We start from the raw sequence: 18,411 nt of genomic DNA on the forward strand, positions 1-18,411 counted from the left end.
TTGCTTCCATCGATTATAGAGAACACCGGCTTTGACTGACAGCGGCTTTTTCCAGGGGAGAATTGCTCCTTTACACAAGTTTTATTGACTCTACTGTAGTCATTGATCTTTACTTGTTGTTTGGCAATATTAACCATATCCTCGCAACGCTTGCAGAGACCGGAAAATATAACATGTTGCTTCACACAAAAGTGAGTTCAATGCTCAGTGCTGCTGGAAATTAAATTAATTTTGTAATGTAATTTTACAGTGTCATGGTTTTTACTGGCATCTGTAAAAAATAAAACAAAATGTGACTTCATGCTTTTATAAAAGTTCATGAACTCCAAATCTATCTGGCAGCGTGAGAAGAGACTGGAGCCAGCATACGAGGGTCCTGAAGAAAACCACATGACGGACCTGAAAACTGCACGACGTGTTCTAAAAAGCAGCACCGAGGGGACGAGCGTCTGATCCCCCGTCAGCCAACAAGGAGACAGCAGACGGATGATGTGTCCAGTGTTTCACCTCGCAGTGGCCAGGACAGAACTGTTCTGTGATCGTATCATGTATTTGGATAAAAACCTCCCTCTGCTTGCCGACACATTACGCTCTCTGACTGCGTTATACTTTTGGTATTTTACAGCCCTGCTGGGTATTGTAAGGCCTGATTCATCCGTCAGCCACCTGCTAACACAGAGCCGGTATGAATGGGATCTTTAGGAATGGCTTTTCTACAAGGGGGGGGAAGCCTTGTACGGTTTATGAAGACACATAAAATCAAACAGACAAACACAGCTGGACACTTAGATACAATACACAGCTGGAAAAGTGCTGCAAATATATATTTAGATATATTCTCAAAGAAAACGTATCGTCTTAACACATCTCTTTGTCACCTGTTGTTTGCTATACTGCATGTGTTGAGTGTCTGGGGAAAGAAAGGCAGAGGTGCTTCAGAAATAAATGATTGCAACTTATTTGCAGTTTTAAAAACTATTGACAGTTGGAGAAGTAACTCCAAGAAAATGTAATGTACCCGATTATTAACAAATAAGTAGTAAGGGTGGGGAAAAATATTGATCCGGCAATATAGCATCATCCTGACTCGTGCAATACAATTATTGATAGGCAGGCGCCAAATATTGATATTTTAATTTACAAATATACGGCGCTCTAAACAGATTTCCCTGCGATTGAAGTAGTGACTCACCGCGTCACTACTTCATAAGTCCTCATGGAGTGGTGGAGGGTAACGTGAATGGAAATTAATTGGCCAAAGAAGTTGACAACAGGATAAAAAAAGAAGAAGAAGAAGAAGAGAGCGGGATAATGTCAGACAGCGGAGAAAAGAAGTTAAGAGATGCGCCCACCACTTTCAAATCCAAAGTCCTCATTTGTTTTTACAGTTGTTCTAGTTCTGTTCATTTAATTTACAGACTGAAAACATGTCCAATGTTTCATCTCAGTTTGTGTCAAATTCTGTGAAACTGACACCAAATAGCAGAGAATAAATACATCAATCCTGCACGTTACCTTGTTCGGGGCATTTTCTATTCTTCAGTTAATCAGGTATCGTGATGCATCATTATATGATTGTCTTGCAACATATCAATTATTGCAGTATCACTGTATTGTGATATTATCGTCATTGTGCGCCACATATCGTGAGTTACCCTGCGATTCCTACCCCATTATGTATTATTTTGCCTACTTGTATTTACTCAAAACAATTTCCAAATGGCCTTTTTTCATATCTTTGAGCGGCCTCTTTAGCTCGTGATGATGTGTCAGCAGAAAGATATGCTGTGATTATATCACATCAAACTAATATATATATACTTGCCCATTCTATATTTTTTATTTACAGCAAAACAGCTGCCTCAGCTCACTTTCATGATTGTGTTTTTAAACCTCATTGAACTCGAACATGTTGTAGTAGAAGTGCTCAAGTCTCTATACTTCACTGTACAACCCACAAGAGCCAGAGGAGCACACTGTGTTACAGGAACCTGCAGAGGTGATGTCAGTGTATGATCTTACCCTTGGTCCTGGGGGGCCGTCTCTACCGGAGGAGCCCTGGCCTCCGGAAACACCCTGAATAAAACACAAACAAAGAGATTTGAATCCATATCACAACACTTATAATGGTTCACATACAGTAAAGCATCTTATTGGCATATACATGTAAAAATGTAGCGTTTTAGCTGCTGCTGTGAGCTTTAGGGGAAGGTGATACAAAATAAATTAAATGTATTTTCAGTCATGAGAAGCTGCTTTTCCTTAAGTAGAGTCTTTTTAACCTGTGGATTCGTCTCATTCGTTCATCCATTACTGTCCATTACAGTGGAGGACCTGACATCTTTAAAGGTACTTTAACTGCCAGGTTACCTGCAGTATATCAGAGAGTGTCTTATGTCTCATAATGATTAAAATGCACACACACATTCAACCAAAGGTCACATCAGATACGGGTTTGCCAGCTTGATTAAGGTGCTTTGACAGCAGTGGACATAAATTTGATTTGTGGAAGGAGCCAACCTCTAACCCTCAGGGGACACAGGAGAGTCTCTGTACCAGCACACCACCCTGCTGAGCTCCATCTCCCGCCCCATTTCCCCTCCATCCACCTCTCTGCAGGTCAGTGCGCACAGCCGATTCCAAAACACTGTCATGGATTAAGTGTTGAGGTGATTTATCTCTGCACTTCAGGATTAGTGGAGAGCTCATAAAACAGGACAGTTAACACTGTTAAAGGTTCCACAAATTACAGGACGGGGTCGGAGAGGACAGGCCTCCTGTGATTAATGAGGTGCCGCTGTTTAGATGTTGGCTGATGTGCGTTCTCCCAAGATGCAGGTAATAATGTCTCTCCTGCTGCTTTCACACATGAAAACTCTAACACACACACACACACACACACACACACGCACACACACAAGGAGCAGCTGGAGATAAAGGGTATTTCAACATGTTTCTTCAGTGTGAAATATCAGTGTTAAACAATAAAAGAATAATCAAGAAAAATTCAACTTGATTCTTAGAAACTGCTTTAAAAACGTATGACTCCGTCTTTGTCTCTGTCTGACTATGTACTCATGCCATACATACAAACATAATACCAGATACATGACTATAAGACAACGGACATGAAATGACGAGTGAAACCAGTCAAACTTTGTCTAAATTGACCACAATCATAAATAACAGCAGAATATCTATAGCCAAATGTGCCTGCCTCCAAGTTATTCAAAATCACCTGAGTTTATTTTTAATTAATTATTTGATGCTGTAAAAAGGTTGATTGACAGCTCTGTTGACAAACCCGGCTCCTGCAGCCGATCTGTTCCGGATGAGCAGAGTGGAGGACAAACGTTGAGAGGAGACGTGACTAAAACAATCACTACCGTCATTGAAGTTTACGTATCTGTGAACGTCTGCTTCAGACCAACCAAAGTAGCTGTTCTGCTGTTAAACACACCGGCATGCGGGATCTTTGCTGTTTTTTTCAGTACTTTAAATGTGTGTTTTGATTAGCGGAAGTGGCTATGGTGGCTACGGTGGCTCGACCCACTGATCTCTACTACGCAAATCTGGTTCCAAATGACGTCACCATCGCAAGATGGCAGCACCTGTCACTGGGAATATTTTGGCATCAATTTTGTACAATGAGAGCAGATGGAGACGCGTTGTCCATCTATATATATAGTCATTTGTCTGGAGCATGTAAGCTTTGAGAAGAGGTGTGATGTATAAAACATCCATATAGTCCAGCACAGACATAAAAGTGGCAGCAACGAGTCTTTTTCCAGACTAGATTTATTTCTCAGATACAGATGCTTCATAAAGTTAAAGAGGTTATAATTGTTAACAAATTCATTAATAATCATTTTTAACAACTTTAAATATCTTTATATCTGTTTACAGCTACATCATCGTGTGTAACACTATTTTAAAGTGCTTAAAAATGTTAACTAGAGTGTTGAAGTGAAGTGTTTCTGGTTTTTGCTGTTTCATTTGATGCCAGAAAACAAAACACACAAACATAAGCAGACACCTACACAGTAGACACGCACCTTACGCAGCCTCTCGAGTAGGTTCAGAGCGAGAAGGCCAGAGACATGAATGATAAGACTCCAAGCGCGCAAGTGATTCTGATTCAACACATCAGCCTTGGTGCTTTACACTGAACACACACACACACACACACAGCTGATAGTTTGTCCAACACATTGAGACAGGGGGTAAGTATATACATCTGCACACACATCTATATTCCTCTCTCAGACACACAGAAATGATCACCTGATAACACGCCCACTGATAATCAGAACGAGGGTGAGCGACCACACACATGAACACAAACATTTTGCTATTCATTGCTGCTGCATTTTTCACTGTCAAATTGAAACAGAGGCGGAGGGGACGCTGATGACAAGGTTACATGATATTTACTGCAGCGAGAGACGGAGAGGGAGAGAGAGAGACAGAGAAAGAGAGAGAGAGGGAGGGAGGAAACAGGAAAAGGTAATTGATGTTTTAGAGTTGTGATATTCTCTGTGGTCCCTCGTATATTACAAGAGGGCCCTGGAAGCTACAATATTCCCCCACTGAGCCACACACACACTCATACACACACACCTAAGCGCACACCCATTCATATTCCTCTCTCTGACAAAACACATTATTACCCGGTAACATAGTGCGGCACAGGGCAGCGCTGCCAGCATTTATTAATAGGACTATGCAGGCAGAGGGAGAGCCGGATAGTGCTGCATCAGGAGGAGATGCAGCTCTTTGGTGAGCTCTGTGAGAAGACTGGTCGTTCTCTCCTCATGACACGAGACGTTATTGCTTATTCAAACAGGGACTCGATTGAAAAAGTGTCATCTTATAAATATTCAGGTGTTTGGTTGAGTGAAAAGCTTTATTTAAAAGCACACATTGAAGCTCTACATGCATGCTGCCTCTGCAACGCTCCACCTTTTCTGTGAACCACACTGATCCAGGAATTATACCAAACTCTCGTCACGTATTCCTCATTGTTCTCTTTATGAACTGGTTACCTGGTCGTGACTTCGTCTATGACGATGTATTCTTTGTTTTTTTGTGTGCAAGGCCATGTTGAGTAATCTTCTGTTACAGACCTCCAGTCTCCTGCTTCTCAAGTACTCGTTGTTGTTGATGTCATTATTGGAGTTACGTTACACTACTCGTGCACCTGCGCATGTGTATTTTTCGGCTAAAGTAGTTTTTAATGACATGCACCATGTGAGCCGTGACCAGGAAAAGTGGTCTGGAAGTACTACTGACGAAAAAGACGACGATAACGCACTGTGCATGAAATGTGGTGTTAAACTATAGAAATACTAGTTTGATGTTTAACCACATGCACTTAAAGCACAAGGAGAAGCCAGCGGAGATAGGCAACAGGCAGTCTCGCCTCACATCATTTGCTAGCCCTGTTAGCACACGTTATGATACCAGAGCAGAGAAGATTAGCCTGCTCATAAGGTTTAGATTATTCGAATAATGAGATGACTGGAAATGACCATCCCTAGTTATAATCAGCAGGAAATACAACATCTGGCTGGTGTTCTACGGAAAGGAGATTTTAGTTTAAAGGGACTTAAAGGTTAACAAAATCAAAAAGCTTAAGAAATTCAGAAACACTTTGAGTATGATTCTCAATCAGCGACTGAATTCTAGCCTCATTAAATCACTAAATTCAACAAAAGAAACTGATTCATGCCTTTCTAATGAAGTGAATAAAAGATTAAAATCCTGAAGTACAAACTCTGATCATCAGGGACGTGATTATCAGCAGCAGCTTAACAACAAACTGTCTTTACAGCTGCCTCTGTCTTTGTTTATCTGCTCCACACCTGCCCAGTACAGTCAGTTTTATCATCATCATTGTGACATTTTGTCTTACAATTAGGATGCAGAATTTACGGAAGCCCTAAGCGGACATGCATCCATACATTTTATTTACTCAGTTTTCCCGAGACATCAAGTAATTTCCGTTTTTATTCCTCAAGATTTCGACTTATTTATCTTGTTATCTGGAGATGACAACGCAGCACCACTGTAACATCAAATAATCATAACTCGTATCGTAAAATGATTGAATGCATGTCCGCTTGGAGCTACCGTAGGTGACGACCTTCCTGATACGCAGTATGAGTGAGGGGTTATTAGAAAGTGACCATCCTTTTAGAGTGCAGTGTGCTTGAAAGGCAGATGATGCGTCGTCTCTATATGATGTGTGACGGGCAGATGTGAGCAGCGACTGTAAGAAGCTCTGGTGTGGAAAATAAATAATAACTTTCCTTTACGCTGTCTCCAAAAATCTAAACTTGTGCACCGTCAGCTCCACATGGAGAGCCAGACTGCAGCTAAATCTGTTTTAATGAATTTAAAATGAGTTTATACACTAGTCCTCAGAAATGTATTATCCCCACACAGATGAATGTTTTACTAGATTATCCCGGAACATGTTGTCATCACAGAGCTTATGAAGACACAAACCACCAAATGTTCTCAAAAACAGGACAGGGCCTTTGAAGCTGAGTTTTTACTGACATGTACAAAAGAAATGTTAAATAAATCATATTTGTCCTTTCCTCAAAATCTTCCAAAATCCATCCCAGGCAAAACGTGAGCTGTAAGTCAGAGTGGTCGGCCCTCTGTGAAATCCTCTAGTGAATCTATGAGTGAGTCACAACAGAATCAACCATTTTATTGGATTTGTTCTGGTGCTCACTGGAGTTTCTCAAGGACAAAAAACCCATCTCTTTGGGTCTATAAAGGCAGGATTTGTGTTGTTTTTCCAGTTCGTAAGCTCGATTAGATCAAAAGTATTTGTAGGACAAACCTCCTCTCAGTCTGCAACAGGCAGAAAGTGCTGCATCAGGATCTACACTGACTCAGTGTTTGATGCAGCTGGAAGAGCTTTCATGGACGTTTGCTCCTGTAATCTCCCCTTTAAACAACTTGCAGAGATCACAGAATAGTAAATACGGAGAAAAAAAAGTCTAATGACATCCAGAATAAATGATAAGGCAGTAGTAAGAATATTGGAAACGTGCACAATATGTTTGGTGCACTTGATTTAGCCTCTAAAGCAGTGGTTCTCAACTGGTCTAGCCTCAGGACCCACCACCACCTCCTTAATGACGAATCACGACCCAGATTTCTGACATTTTTGCAACATAAATGCAACTGCTGCGGGGCTGATCAAGTTTCAGGACTGTAAATGTAACTGTAGCTGGGTTTACCCAATCAGTGGATACATGGAGTGTGAATAAACTACACCACCACATGTCATTCAAAATAAAAGCGAGGCGTAGACTTTTTGCCACAGCTCTAAAGGACGCTGTGATGATCTGATGTGTTGATAATGAGCTGATCAGCCAATGAAACAGACTGAGAAGAATAAGGAGAACGATGTAGCAAGGAGTACTCTGCAACACAGCAAGTTATGGCTTATTCTTCTTACTACTATTGTTAAAGACAGACAGAAATACAGATAAGACTTTTTATATCTAACCCACCAGTGTAGTGAGAATATTGCACAGAGTCAAGCCCCAAAACTCTGTAGTAAAGGCTCAGTACAGCCATGGTAACACTTCACAGCTGTTTTCACTTAATAAGCCTGTTTAGATCTCTTCTCAGGGCTCTGTGTGCGTGTGAGTATGTGCGTATTTATTTGCGTAAAAAAGGTGGGCTTAATTGACCCTCTTGTGGCACCAGTTGCGGTGGGATGACTTACACAGTTTGGTGCATTGACCTTGTTGACATCACATAAGAGCAGAGCAGCTCTTCGCAGCGTCAAGTATTAACAGCTGTGCAGGTGTGCAGCGTCTTGAAACTGTGACGGCTAAAACTACTGTTTGTAACATCATCAGTGTTTTCAAGCCCTGCATTATGTGAAGAATGTCATTTTATACAAATGTATCAAGAAATTCTTTAAGTTTCTCCTGGTTCTTCTGGAGTTACTAGAACATTGAAAATGAGGGTTAAAACTTCTCTCTTTACTTTAGTAGCTTTGACTTTACAGTCTGGAAACTTCTTTGCACGTTACTTTGCACTTGCTACACTACAATCTTGTCTATGTATCCATTTTTTTTCAGTTTAATCATCATTCTGTGTTTTTTTTTATGTTATGCATTTTTAATTCTGCCTTATTCTCCCATTATTTCTAGTTAGGTTTAATTTTCAACCTTATTTTACATAAATTAAGGCACTCTATCCTTATTTTTATGTTCATTCTATGTGCATATTCACGTAAAGCACTCGGTGCATGTTATTTCCTTACAGAGAAGCACATTGAGCTGCATGTTATATTAAAAAGGTGCCATACAAATAGAGTTTTTTATTATTAATAATACAGAGTCTGTCCTTGCTGATGTCCAGGGCTCCCTGTAGGAAAACATTAAATTAATTCAGTATCACCTCTGATTGGTTCACTGCCCAATAATAGAGACGCTGGTAACGATTATTCACATCTCAATGATTTCATTACACCGCTCTGCGTCTGTGTAAATATGATTGTGGGTGTCAGCAACAAAACAGTCCACACACACACACACACACGCACATGCACACGCACACGCACACGCACACGCACACACACACACACACACACACACACACACACACACACACACACAGACACACACTCCCTACTCCCTCCTTCCATTAACTCCCCAGGTTTTGAACTACGTCCAGGCTACAGGTTAATACAGACATTAGATTAGAGAAAAACAGTTACTTTGCTCAATATAATTTTGATGAAGATAAATGTCTACTTTCGTCACAGCATATACACCTGTAAGAAAGGTAGAATATGTGTAACGATCTCCGTTTGTGTTTGCATTAATGACACTGTGATGTCTAGTTGTACAAAATAAAAACCAGCATTGAAAAAGTTAATATACAGTAACTACATATTTGGTTTTGAACAAAGAAATTGAGATGCTATAAAAACATTGCATTTTTGCAACGACAGTCTTTGTTGCTCTTAATGCACTCAGAGACAACTAACTACACAGCAAGTGCCTAAAAGACACATTTACTCACTGATTTTTCCCTAGCTGTTCTCTGTAATTAAATTATATCCATTTTAATTAAGCAACAACTTGGTCATTTGCCAAGTTTTCAGGAGACAGTAGCTAAATCATATTAGAGTCCAGCTAAACTCCTGCTAAAGCTTAAAGTTTAATTTCAACTCTCAGCATTGACTCCAGTAGAATTCAAGTTGTTTGGTTCATTTCAACAACCTGTAAAGCACAAATCTAAATGTACCACATAAATGTCACATCCATCCATCAATTTTCTATACTGCTTATCCTCTTCAGAGTTGCGGGGGGGCTGGATCCTATCCCAGCTGTCATTGGGTGAGAGGCAGGGTACACTACAATCACAGGGCTGACACACAGAGACAGACAACCACTCATGCTGACACCCACACCTACGGGCAATTTAGAGTCACCAATGAACCTAACGAGCATGTGTTTGGACTGTGGGAGGAAAATGAAGTACCTGGAGGGAACTGACACATGCACGGGGAGAACATGCAAACTGCACATAGTAAGGCCCATTACGTCCGAACCGGGATTCACACTAGAATCCTTCTAGCTATGAGGCGACAGCGGTAACCACTGCACCACCATGCAGCCTGTACATGTCATATAAATGTATTAAACTGATTTAAATACAAATGTTAAAAGCAGGAGGGACGACAGATCAATAGCAAAGATGCATTTAATCCCATCAGGATAACGGGCCTTTAAGTTGTTTGAAGTCATTTTAATTAGAAATCCAGATACTTCAGGTAAAAAATGTTCTTTTGTCCAAACTGATATTTGTGCGAATAAATACATTTGATGTTCTATTGCACAGGTATTTTCACCTTTTATAAACAAGTGAACAAACCTCCATGTCAGTTAAGTAGCTTAGCTAGCTGCAGCAGTTTAAAGCTTTCTATATGACCTGAATAATAGTATGTCATTTAAATTTAAATCAGTACACAGCAAGTATTCATGTAGTATCTCTTTTAGTGGCAGTCTAAACATCATTGTGAGTCAGCTTCTACTGTGCATGTATGATGATAGTGTAGAAGAGAGTCAAATGTTTCAACTCATTTAGATACAGAAATACGTCGGCATTGTGCAACAAGTCTCATTTCTGCGAGCCTGCTGGACCATAACACCTCACTGATAACAGATGTAGGACTCATTTATATTCTCCATACATACACAGAGGAGAGCAATTTGTAAACAAAGTCACACACACAGAGACACACACACACACACACACACACACACACACACACACAAAGCTGCATTTGTTATATACCGACACTATTTTGCTCATTTGGTCAGGACAAAAACAGAAGGAGAAGTCACGTCAGACAGATTGTTAAAAAGCCGCCCCTCTGGGAGATGTAGGCATTCATACCAACACACACTTCCTCATCCATCTTTCTTTAGAGAAATGTCTTACCATGGGTCCGGCTGGTCCGATCTCTCCTCTCTCTCCCTTATCTCCAGCAGCTCCCTGTAAAACAAACACTGTCATTACATCTAAGCTGGACCAGTGGTCTCACCCAGAGCTACCACAGAACGAGAAAAACCAACATCCGTTATCTTAATAAGCTGCTCGGCTGCAGTGAGTCTGTTCTCAGGACTTCAAAGGTCTGGGAGGTCTATCTGATGCAGACTATATTAGTGGGCGGTTAACATCTCAATACTACGGCTAATTGCGCACGTTAGGATCATACTGCAGACAGGTGGAAGTGAAATGGAAAACAGCATGCGTTTTGTGACTAATGCTTCCATTATTTTTTAATGCAGCAGTGATGCTGAGGAATAATAGATGTATTGCTATTCTTGTACCAGTTTCATTTCTCTAAATGTTTTCGTTTTGATGTTACCACAAAGTTTAGAGAAGCTGTGTGTTCTGAGAGGGAAAGTTAAACAGCAGTTCAAATAAATCATAATACTGAATTATTCAAGAGGAATTTCCAGGAGTTGGTATTGGACCCTGGAAAAAATGACATTATACTGGCCTTTGGTAAACACACTAAAGCAAAGTCTTACCGGGGGCCCATGAATAGAGAGCCCGCTGGGTCCCTGAGGACCGGGCGGTCCTGAAGGACCAGGGGGGCCAATCTCTCCCGACGGCCCCTGAGGTCCCTGTGAAAACAACAACATGCCATTTTAATGTTTCAAAGTTCTGTTATAAGCTCATCCTTTAGAAAAACATCCCTTATAGCTAAAACAAAAACAAAAAGTGAAATGTTAACGTCTTAAGTTACGTATATGACAGAACTTAACATCTATCTTAACATGTACATGCAGGTCAAATCTACATGCTTTAAGTTCTCATTAAAGCTCTTTCAAAAATCTGAAAATGGAAAATTATGACAATGTTACACTTATATTGGCTGAGGTAATTAATGTGTGTCCATCTCCTCAAAATCTCCACTTACTCAACACTTAAAAGTTATAATCTCCAAGATCTCAGTTTTGTTCTCTTTGGCGGCACCTATGGTGATAAACGGTAATTGCTGGAGCACACTTCCGAGATATCCAGACAGTGTTGCATGTGTGACGTCCACGGTTGGCTCCGGTTGTAACTCTTGATGACGGTCGCTTTCCCTTTTAGACTGTTTGCCTTCATCTGGGCGTCAAATTGATTTCTTTTTCTTTGGATTTTCACTTATCCCTCCTGTCGTGTCCGTTTGTCCCCCCTTACATTAACACAAAAACCAATAATAATCCAAAATCCATCGACGTTGTCTTCCATTTCTAAGACATCCTCCTCTATCTCTGGTTCAAAAATTGTTCAGTCTGAAATGTGTTGTCCTCGTGGGGGACTGTGTAGATGTGTGGGTGTGAATGGGGATGTGTTCCATCTGACGGACGAACATAATTGAGAGTTACCCATTTATTTCCTTTGACCGAGAACACCACAGGTGTTACAAAGTTGACTGAACTTCTCAAAATTCAATTAAAGTGGTGATCAGCAATTTTATGTGTTCAAATGCCTGGTGTGGAGGATATCATAAGTTGTAAATCTGTCAGATTTGACCTGAACACAACAGGAGGGTTTTTTTTGAAGTTGTATCTGTAGTCATCGATCTTTTCTTTGTTTGTTCAGCCATAGTAGATTACTGTTTACTCGCAACACTGAAAGAGACCGGAAAAGCAGCCGCTTAGCTCCGCCTACCCTCTCTGCCAGACCAGCCACTGCTAGGTGATGGAAAACGCGTCACTAACTGGGCGCCGCTTGTGATTTTTCGTACCAGACGCCCAGTGCATAATAAAACTATATACTGCAAATGCAAAGGCTTTCATCAGTGGGCCATAAGCTCAATCACCATTGTGTTACCTCATTCGGCGATAGATAGTGACTTAACAGACTTTTATTCACATGAAAATCTTGCAGATTATATCTTTAAGATCAAGTTGAAACAAAAATCTCTCTTCAACATTCTCAGCACATTCTTGTGGGCCCATTGGCAGCATGGATAAACAGTTATACTAAAAGAAATAGATGTGGACACTACTCCCTTTATCTATTATCAGGTTATGTATTTGATCCTCATGTTCGAGCTGCTGACGGGGTCCTGCAGTGGGAGTCAGATTAAAAGAATTCCTACAAACCACCACTGATTCACAGCATTCGTAGCTCGTTGGCTCGGCAGCTGCCGTAACCAAAGCGATCGTCACACTGGCTGTATTTATTATCTTACTGTTCAACCTTGAAGTAACTGGCTTCATGTCTTTGCTAACCATGCAAACAATCAAAAGGATTGTTGGATATGATATACATGAATGAAGTGAGGAAGGAATTAAACAGAGGCCTAAATGTGTTGAGTCATGTTTAGCTAGACGATGGCGCCAAAATACTCAAAATGATTTAAGGATTTGAATTACTTTGAGGTTTGTTTTGATAACTTATTTCCCATTTATAAGTGCTTACATTGTAACAAGAAATGTACTTAAACTGATTAGTGAGAATTAAAATGGATGAATTCACGGAGGAGCGGGTCTCATACAAGTGAATAATCCAGCTATTGAAATAAACTTGGCTCAGCTACAGAGGTAGAAATGCTGAGCTAAGACGAGTGTGATCTGGCAGACTTGTATTAATATATAACTGTGTGCAGTGCATTGTGTGGGTGCGTGTGTGTGTGTGTGTGTGTGTGTGTGTGCCAGCAGGACATCTCACTCCAAAAATAGCACAATCACATCCATCAAACACAACACACATGGCCGGCATCGAGAAAGCCTCGCATGAGTTTGATCCCGTCTTACATTCATTTTTCTCGCTACATGTGCTGAGATTAAAGTTCTGGGTGGGCCGTCATGTTCTGCACTCCATACACTGTCACTCAACAGAGTCATATGGCTGAGATAAACAACCGTATGCTCTTGACTGACAGCTCTGTGTGTCTGAGAAGAGGAGGCGGGACCCCTGTTGCTGCTTTCAAAGAAGAAAAGCCTAAATAACAATAATGGGATCTGAGTTCTGAGACATTTCCAGCAGTATCAGGCTTTGTATTGACGGTCACAGCTGGAGGGTTTGTAACAGTTTGGACTGGACTGCCAAAGCAAAACTAAAGCAGATGCAAACTCTACAGCAAATCTCTCATTAATAGTCCAGAACATGATTTATTGGAGCAGCGTCCTCTAAAAAAACAGATATAAACAGTTGTGATAAGAGTCTGCCTTAAGCCTGAAAGGAATAGATGGAAAATGTTAATATAGGTTTCACCAAAATGACCACTTCTTTGAGCCCAAGGGTCTTCACATCCAGTCTGGAGGATGGAGTGGGCTGCTGTTAAAAAGGCTCTTTGTATAGATCACACCCTCATTACTTCTTTGATTTTCCGGACGGGGGCTGTTCTGTCCCTGGATGTAGAGGTGCGGACCAGCATGTTCTGATTATGAGTAAAAACTGCTTTAAAAGAGAATCTTGTCGTGTGCACTCACCCTTATCATGAAGGTGGGCGAAGTGTATCCACTTCCTGTTGCAAACTGACCACTTTCCTTAAGTAGAGTTCAATCTGACTGAACTTTGGCATCTAAAATTATGAGGCTCTCCAGTGTCAACCCATTTTGAGAGAGTGGGCGGGATTTAACCTTTCATATACGGCTAAATACACACTAATGTACTATATCCTAAAACTATGTTTTAAAACACGAACAATCTTCCTCCAATTGAGCGTTTTACAAGCATTTTGGAAATAATCATCAATATTACACGACGGAAATGTTTATCTGATTACGATTCAAGCAACTATGAATGTACACTGGTCATGCACAGGCAGGTCTGAACGGTTGGGGTTGGTTTCTCAGTTGCAGGAAATTCTACAAACATAAAACAGCTATGGCAAAAGGGAGACCATAGATTTGTTTATCTGCACCAACAACAAGCTGGAACTGTGAAAATAAGGTCAATGAGGTGCTGAGAAGATCCGATCAGGAAGCAATCGTTGGCATCTGTGGGATTGTTTCCAAAAGTCTTCTGCCTGTAGACTACAACAGCAGGGCCAGCAGCATTTACACAACTCTCAGAGTAGTGTGTTAGCTAGGTATTAACATTGTGTTTTACAAGTGTTTTAAAATAAAAACCTATTAGTGTGGGAGTAGTGTGAGAAATTTATATATATTTTTTTTAAGTTTTAAGGTTTAAATAATTCACCAATAAAATCTGAGAAATTATGCCAGCTCCCACAGTTTGTGCTTACAACTTTGATCCATGATATTTCCTGTCCTACTCCTGTTTGCCAAAGCACACAAGGAAAACGTTCCACTTCCCACAATCCATCCCACTACTGTCAACTACTGGGGTGCTTCTTCTTTCCCAGTTTGGACCAAATGACTCAACCTCATAAAAGATGCAAGTAGGACACTTTGAAACTCATTATGTGGGCGAATGTTGTGATGAAGCATAAATCAAATGCATTTTACTAACCGTCACTCCGGGCTCTCCTCGGTCTCCTCTGGCTCCTCTTATGCCCGGACCGCCCTGAAACACCGAACACACACAGTCAAACAACATGAAAGTAGTGTGAGAAAGTTGTGCACCAAGAAAAAGTTATGGAAATTGAATTCATTTTGAACAATCTCATAAAACTGGGACTAGACTTTTTTTTGTGAATGGATTAAAGATTTGAGTGACAGAGGCCGGCGCTGATCTGTGACGTAAACGGCCCCTCTGAGCTTCACTTCATTCTGCTGTGTCTGTGAGTAACAGCAGGAGTCTGGAACCTCAGGCTGACCCCTTTAGCCCCAAGGTTTATCCAGGGACACGACACACATCTGTTAATCATTGGCCCATTTGGGATACATCCTCTTCCTTTGTTTGCTTAAATAAGTCTCCCCTGGGAACGAGGGGGCGATGAGGTAGTTCCTACAGTACTTAGCCAGAGGGGACAGGTGGTGATGGTTGCTGCACGGCGGAGGAATATAAGAGATAAAAGCAGGAGGGAAGTGCTACTTAAGTCATCACTTGAATACCAGTTTCTATATACTACATCTTATTAGATCAAAGCAGAGTCTTCCAATTATCTCAGTTTTAACCATTGATGTTTGTTGCTTTGGAGTCATTTACTCCCACTGTCTTTTACTTAAACAGCTTGCAGAGAGAATCTGCTGCACTGACACAGATCTCTTTTAGCACAACGTGTTATTATTCACACAGATCAATTAAAAATCTAAGGGCGCATGTTTCCACTTTTCTCACCACTGCGGGATTGTTTTTGACTTTTGAAATCTATTGTAGTATAAAACTCACATGCCCATTTATATGTATTTGTGGCTGTAATGATTCCTCCCACACTACTACACTGGCAATGAACTGATCTGTTCCTCTGTAGGGAAGGGACAACATCTTCTGTACTTGTGTGCATGCTCTAGTTCAACTGGAGGTAAAACAACACTTCAGCAGTTTTAGGGATACATTTAAGAAGGTGTCTTCCAGTGTTCATCCTTCTTAGTCAAGGAAGATACAAAGAGGGAATTTTTCTGTGTTTTCTCGCTGTGAAACAATACTTGCCGGTTCACAGAGCCAACGAAAAAACCTGCAGACGACAGCCAGAATGAAGATACACACTCGAACTAAGAAGCTGCGTGTAAGCTTCAGCTATACTGAGATGCATTTGTGCACAGAAGGTGGATGTGTCAACAGTGGAGCCGTGCTGGAAAATGTTCCTTAAACAGCCATATGGAGAGGAGAAAGGACAACCAATTACTTGCTTATCTACATATGGTATGTGAGAGCTGAAATAAGGTAGACTTTTAATCATTTAATTTCTCCTGTTGGCAGCCAAAGATCAATATTTATTCAAAGGAATTAAACAAGAGCACTTCTGTAGCAACAACTGCGCTCTGGAAAAATCATTTTGGGAGAAAAATACAGGAGTGATTGAAAATGATTGATTATGCTCGTCAAATAAGCAGTCTGTCTACAAGTTGTTTTTATTGGAGTTGTGCGAACAATGTGAGTCTGTGATTCGTGTCGAGCGAACCAGCAGAGAAACTGAAATCATCTTTCAACAGCAACAAAACAAATAAAATAATATTAATACAATTTGTGTTTAAATTTTTCTTGGGACTTTAATCACTAGTATAAAAAACCTGCTGTTATTACTGTTTGACTGAGCAACTTGATGCCAAAGGCAAATTTACATTTCTTAAACAAGGCCTGGCTCTCAAACAGCATGAGCACAATTCAATTTGAACAAACGGAGATGGCAGGCAGCGCCGTCTTGTTTTCCTTAATGTCAGATTGATTGCTGACTGATGTTGGGTATTGAGCGGAGTCTGTGCCAAATCAGGCGGCACAGATTGCAATTCAGTCGGAGCAATCAATATTTTTTCAAACATGACTCAAAGATTTACAAAAACTGAAGAGACCTGCTGCTGTGCGAGACAGGAAGAGACATGTGTCTGACAGCAAACACAAACACAGAAATTACTCTCAGAAAGAAAAGCACAACAGGGTTTGGGATGATGATTGTATGTGCAGAGCAGAGTTCTGCTCGAGCTATAATTCAGGATGCCAAAACACTGTCCTGTCTGTGCAGATTTATTATAGACATGAGTACATATTCAGTCTGATACAAACAAAAAAAAGTCACCTGTTTTCTTTAAAATCTCCGATCAGACGGAAACAACTTGAGCTCTGCAGCTCATTTGCCTTCCAGCTGTCTTTCATGGCCGTCTGTGTGTTCAGACAATGCACCCGCCATCCCCACAGATTCAGGTATTTATCTAGCTTTCTTCACACTCCTTGGTTTATCAGGCTGAGCAAAGTCTCAGCAGCAAAACAACAAAATCTGTTCACATCCATTGTTTACAGTGGAACTCTGTGTTTTCACAGTCTGATAGGATTTGGAAAGTTTTCCTGCCTGTAGGATGCTTGTCTTCCACAGGGGATATAACTAAAATTTATGGTCTTAACAACCATTATATTGTGTTAACAAGGAGAATGGCGGTGCCTTTTCTTCCTTTCTCAAAACCCCAGTGACTAAAGTTTGCAGTTTCAGCACAAAGTGGCTATGATTTCGCCATTAAACCATTCATCTATGCCCATATGCTGCAGTTAAAATGTGATATAAGGAGCCCATTTGATGCCGGGGAGAGAAACAGACACAGACAGAGAGACAGACGCGGGCACAGAGAGGCATTAAATGATGATATAAAAAAAGAACAATAGAAGAAGAGCCTCAGGCGTGTGGGTGAAGTGGAGGTAAAAGAGAAGATAGAGAAAGAAGAAAGACGATGAAAACGTTGAAGGCTTTACAGTACAGTTATTGATCTCTGGGTGCGAGAGGGAGCAACAGCGTGAAAGAGAGGGAGAGGCAGTATAGAGAGCGGAGAGAAAATGTGTCTCCAAAGTAAGCTCAACAGCATTTCATTCTTAAATGAACTATTATTTTGGTAGCACATTTTTCATGGCTCAGCTACCTGGAGTATATATATATCAAAACATTAAAGAGAGACAGAGATAAAAACAAAAAGGTAAAAAACAATAAAGGCAGAACCCTGAGAATAAGGAAGTAGAAGCGGCTCGTTGAACAAGGATAAAAATTGGTGGGATTGTAATCGGCTTTGATAAATGGAATCGCCATATAATTACTTTCTCAAACTCTACCGGTGTTGATCTACACCCCTCTCATGCCCTCGGTATCCAACAGAGGATATAAAGAGAGAGAGAACTCGTGAAGAGAGAGAAAATGAGAAAAGAAAAAAGATATAGGGCAGGGGGAAAGGAGAGAAAGAAGAATGATAAATGCAAAGTGGGAGAGAGAGAGAGAGAGAAGAGAGAGAGAAGAGAGAATATAGACAGAAGTCTCAGGCTGTAAATGAGCTCATTTACTTGCTCTCATCTCTCAGCCTCTATCAGGTTTTA

At 40.7% G+C, this 18,411-nt stretch overlaps 1 protein-coding gene across 2 annotated transcripts in view; it reads right to left on the reverse strand.

The window, feature by feature from the left end:
- The window catches only part of col14a1a (collagen, type XIV, alpha 1a), a 136,354-nt gene that overhangs the window by 16,987 nt on the left and 100,956 nt on the right, over nt 1–18,411 (reverse strand). For both annotated transcript variants that reach the window (XM_069655635.1, XM_069655634.1), the window contains 4 exons: nt 14,971–15,024; nt 11,085–11,180; nt 10,489–10,542; nt 2,023–2,076 (listed from right to left, as the gene is read on the reverse strand). In XM_069655635.1, the coding sequence (XP_069511736.1) occupies nt 2,023–2,076; nt 10,489–10,542; nt 11,085–11,180; nt 14,971–15,024 (258 nt within the window). The remainder of the gene's footprint in view (nt 1–2,022; nt 2,077–10,488; nt 10,543–11,084; nt 11,181–14,970; nt 15,025–18,411) is intronic.

The sequence above is a fragment of the Semicossyphus pulcher genome, unplaced genomic scaffold, assembly GCF_022749685.1.
Source record: "Semicossyphus pulcher isolate SPU_LCO1_2020_fin unplaced genomic scaffold, fSemPul1.0.p SCAF_9, whole genome shotgun sequence".
Classification (NCBI taxonomy): domain Eukaryota; kingdom Metazoa; phylum Chordata; class Actinopteri; order Labriformes; family Labridae; genus Semicossyphus; species Semicossyphus pulcher.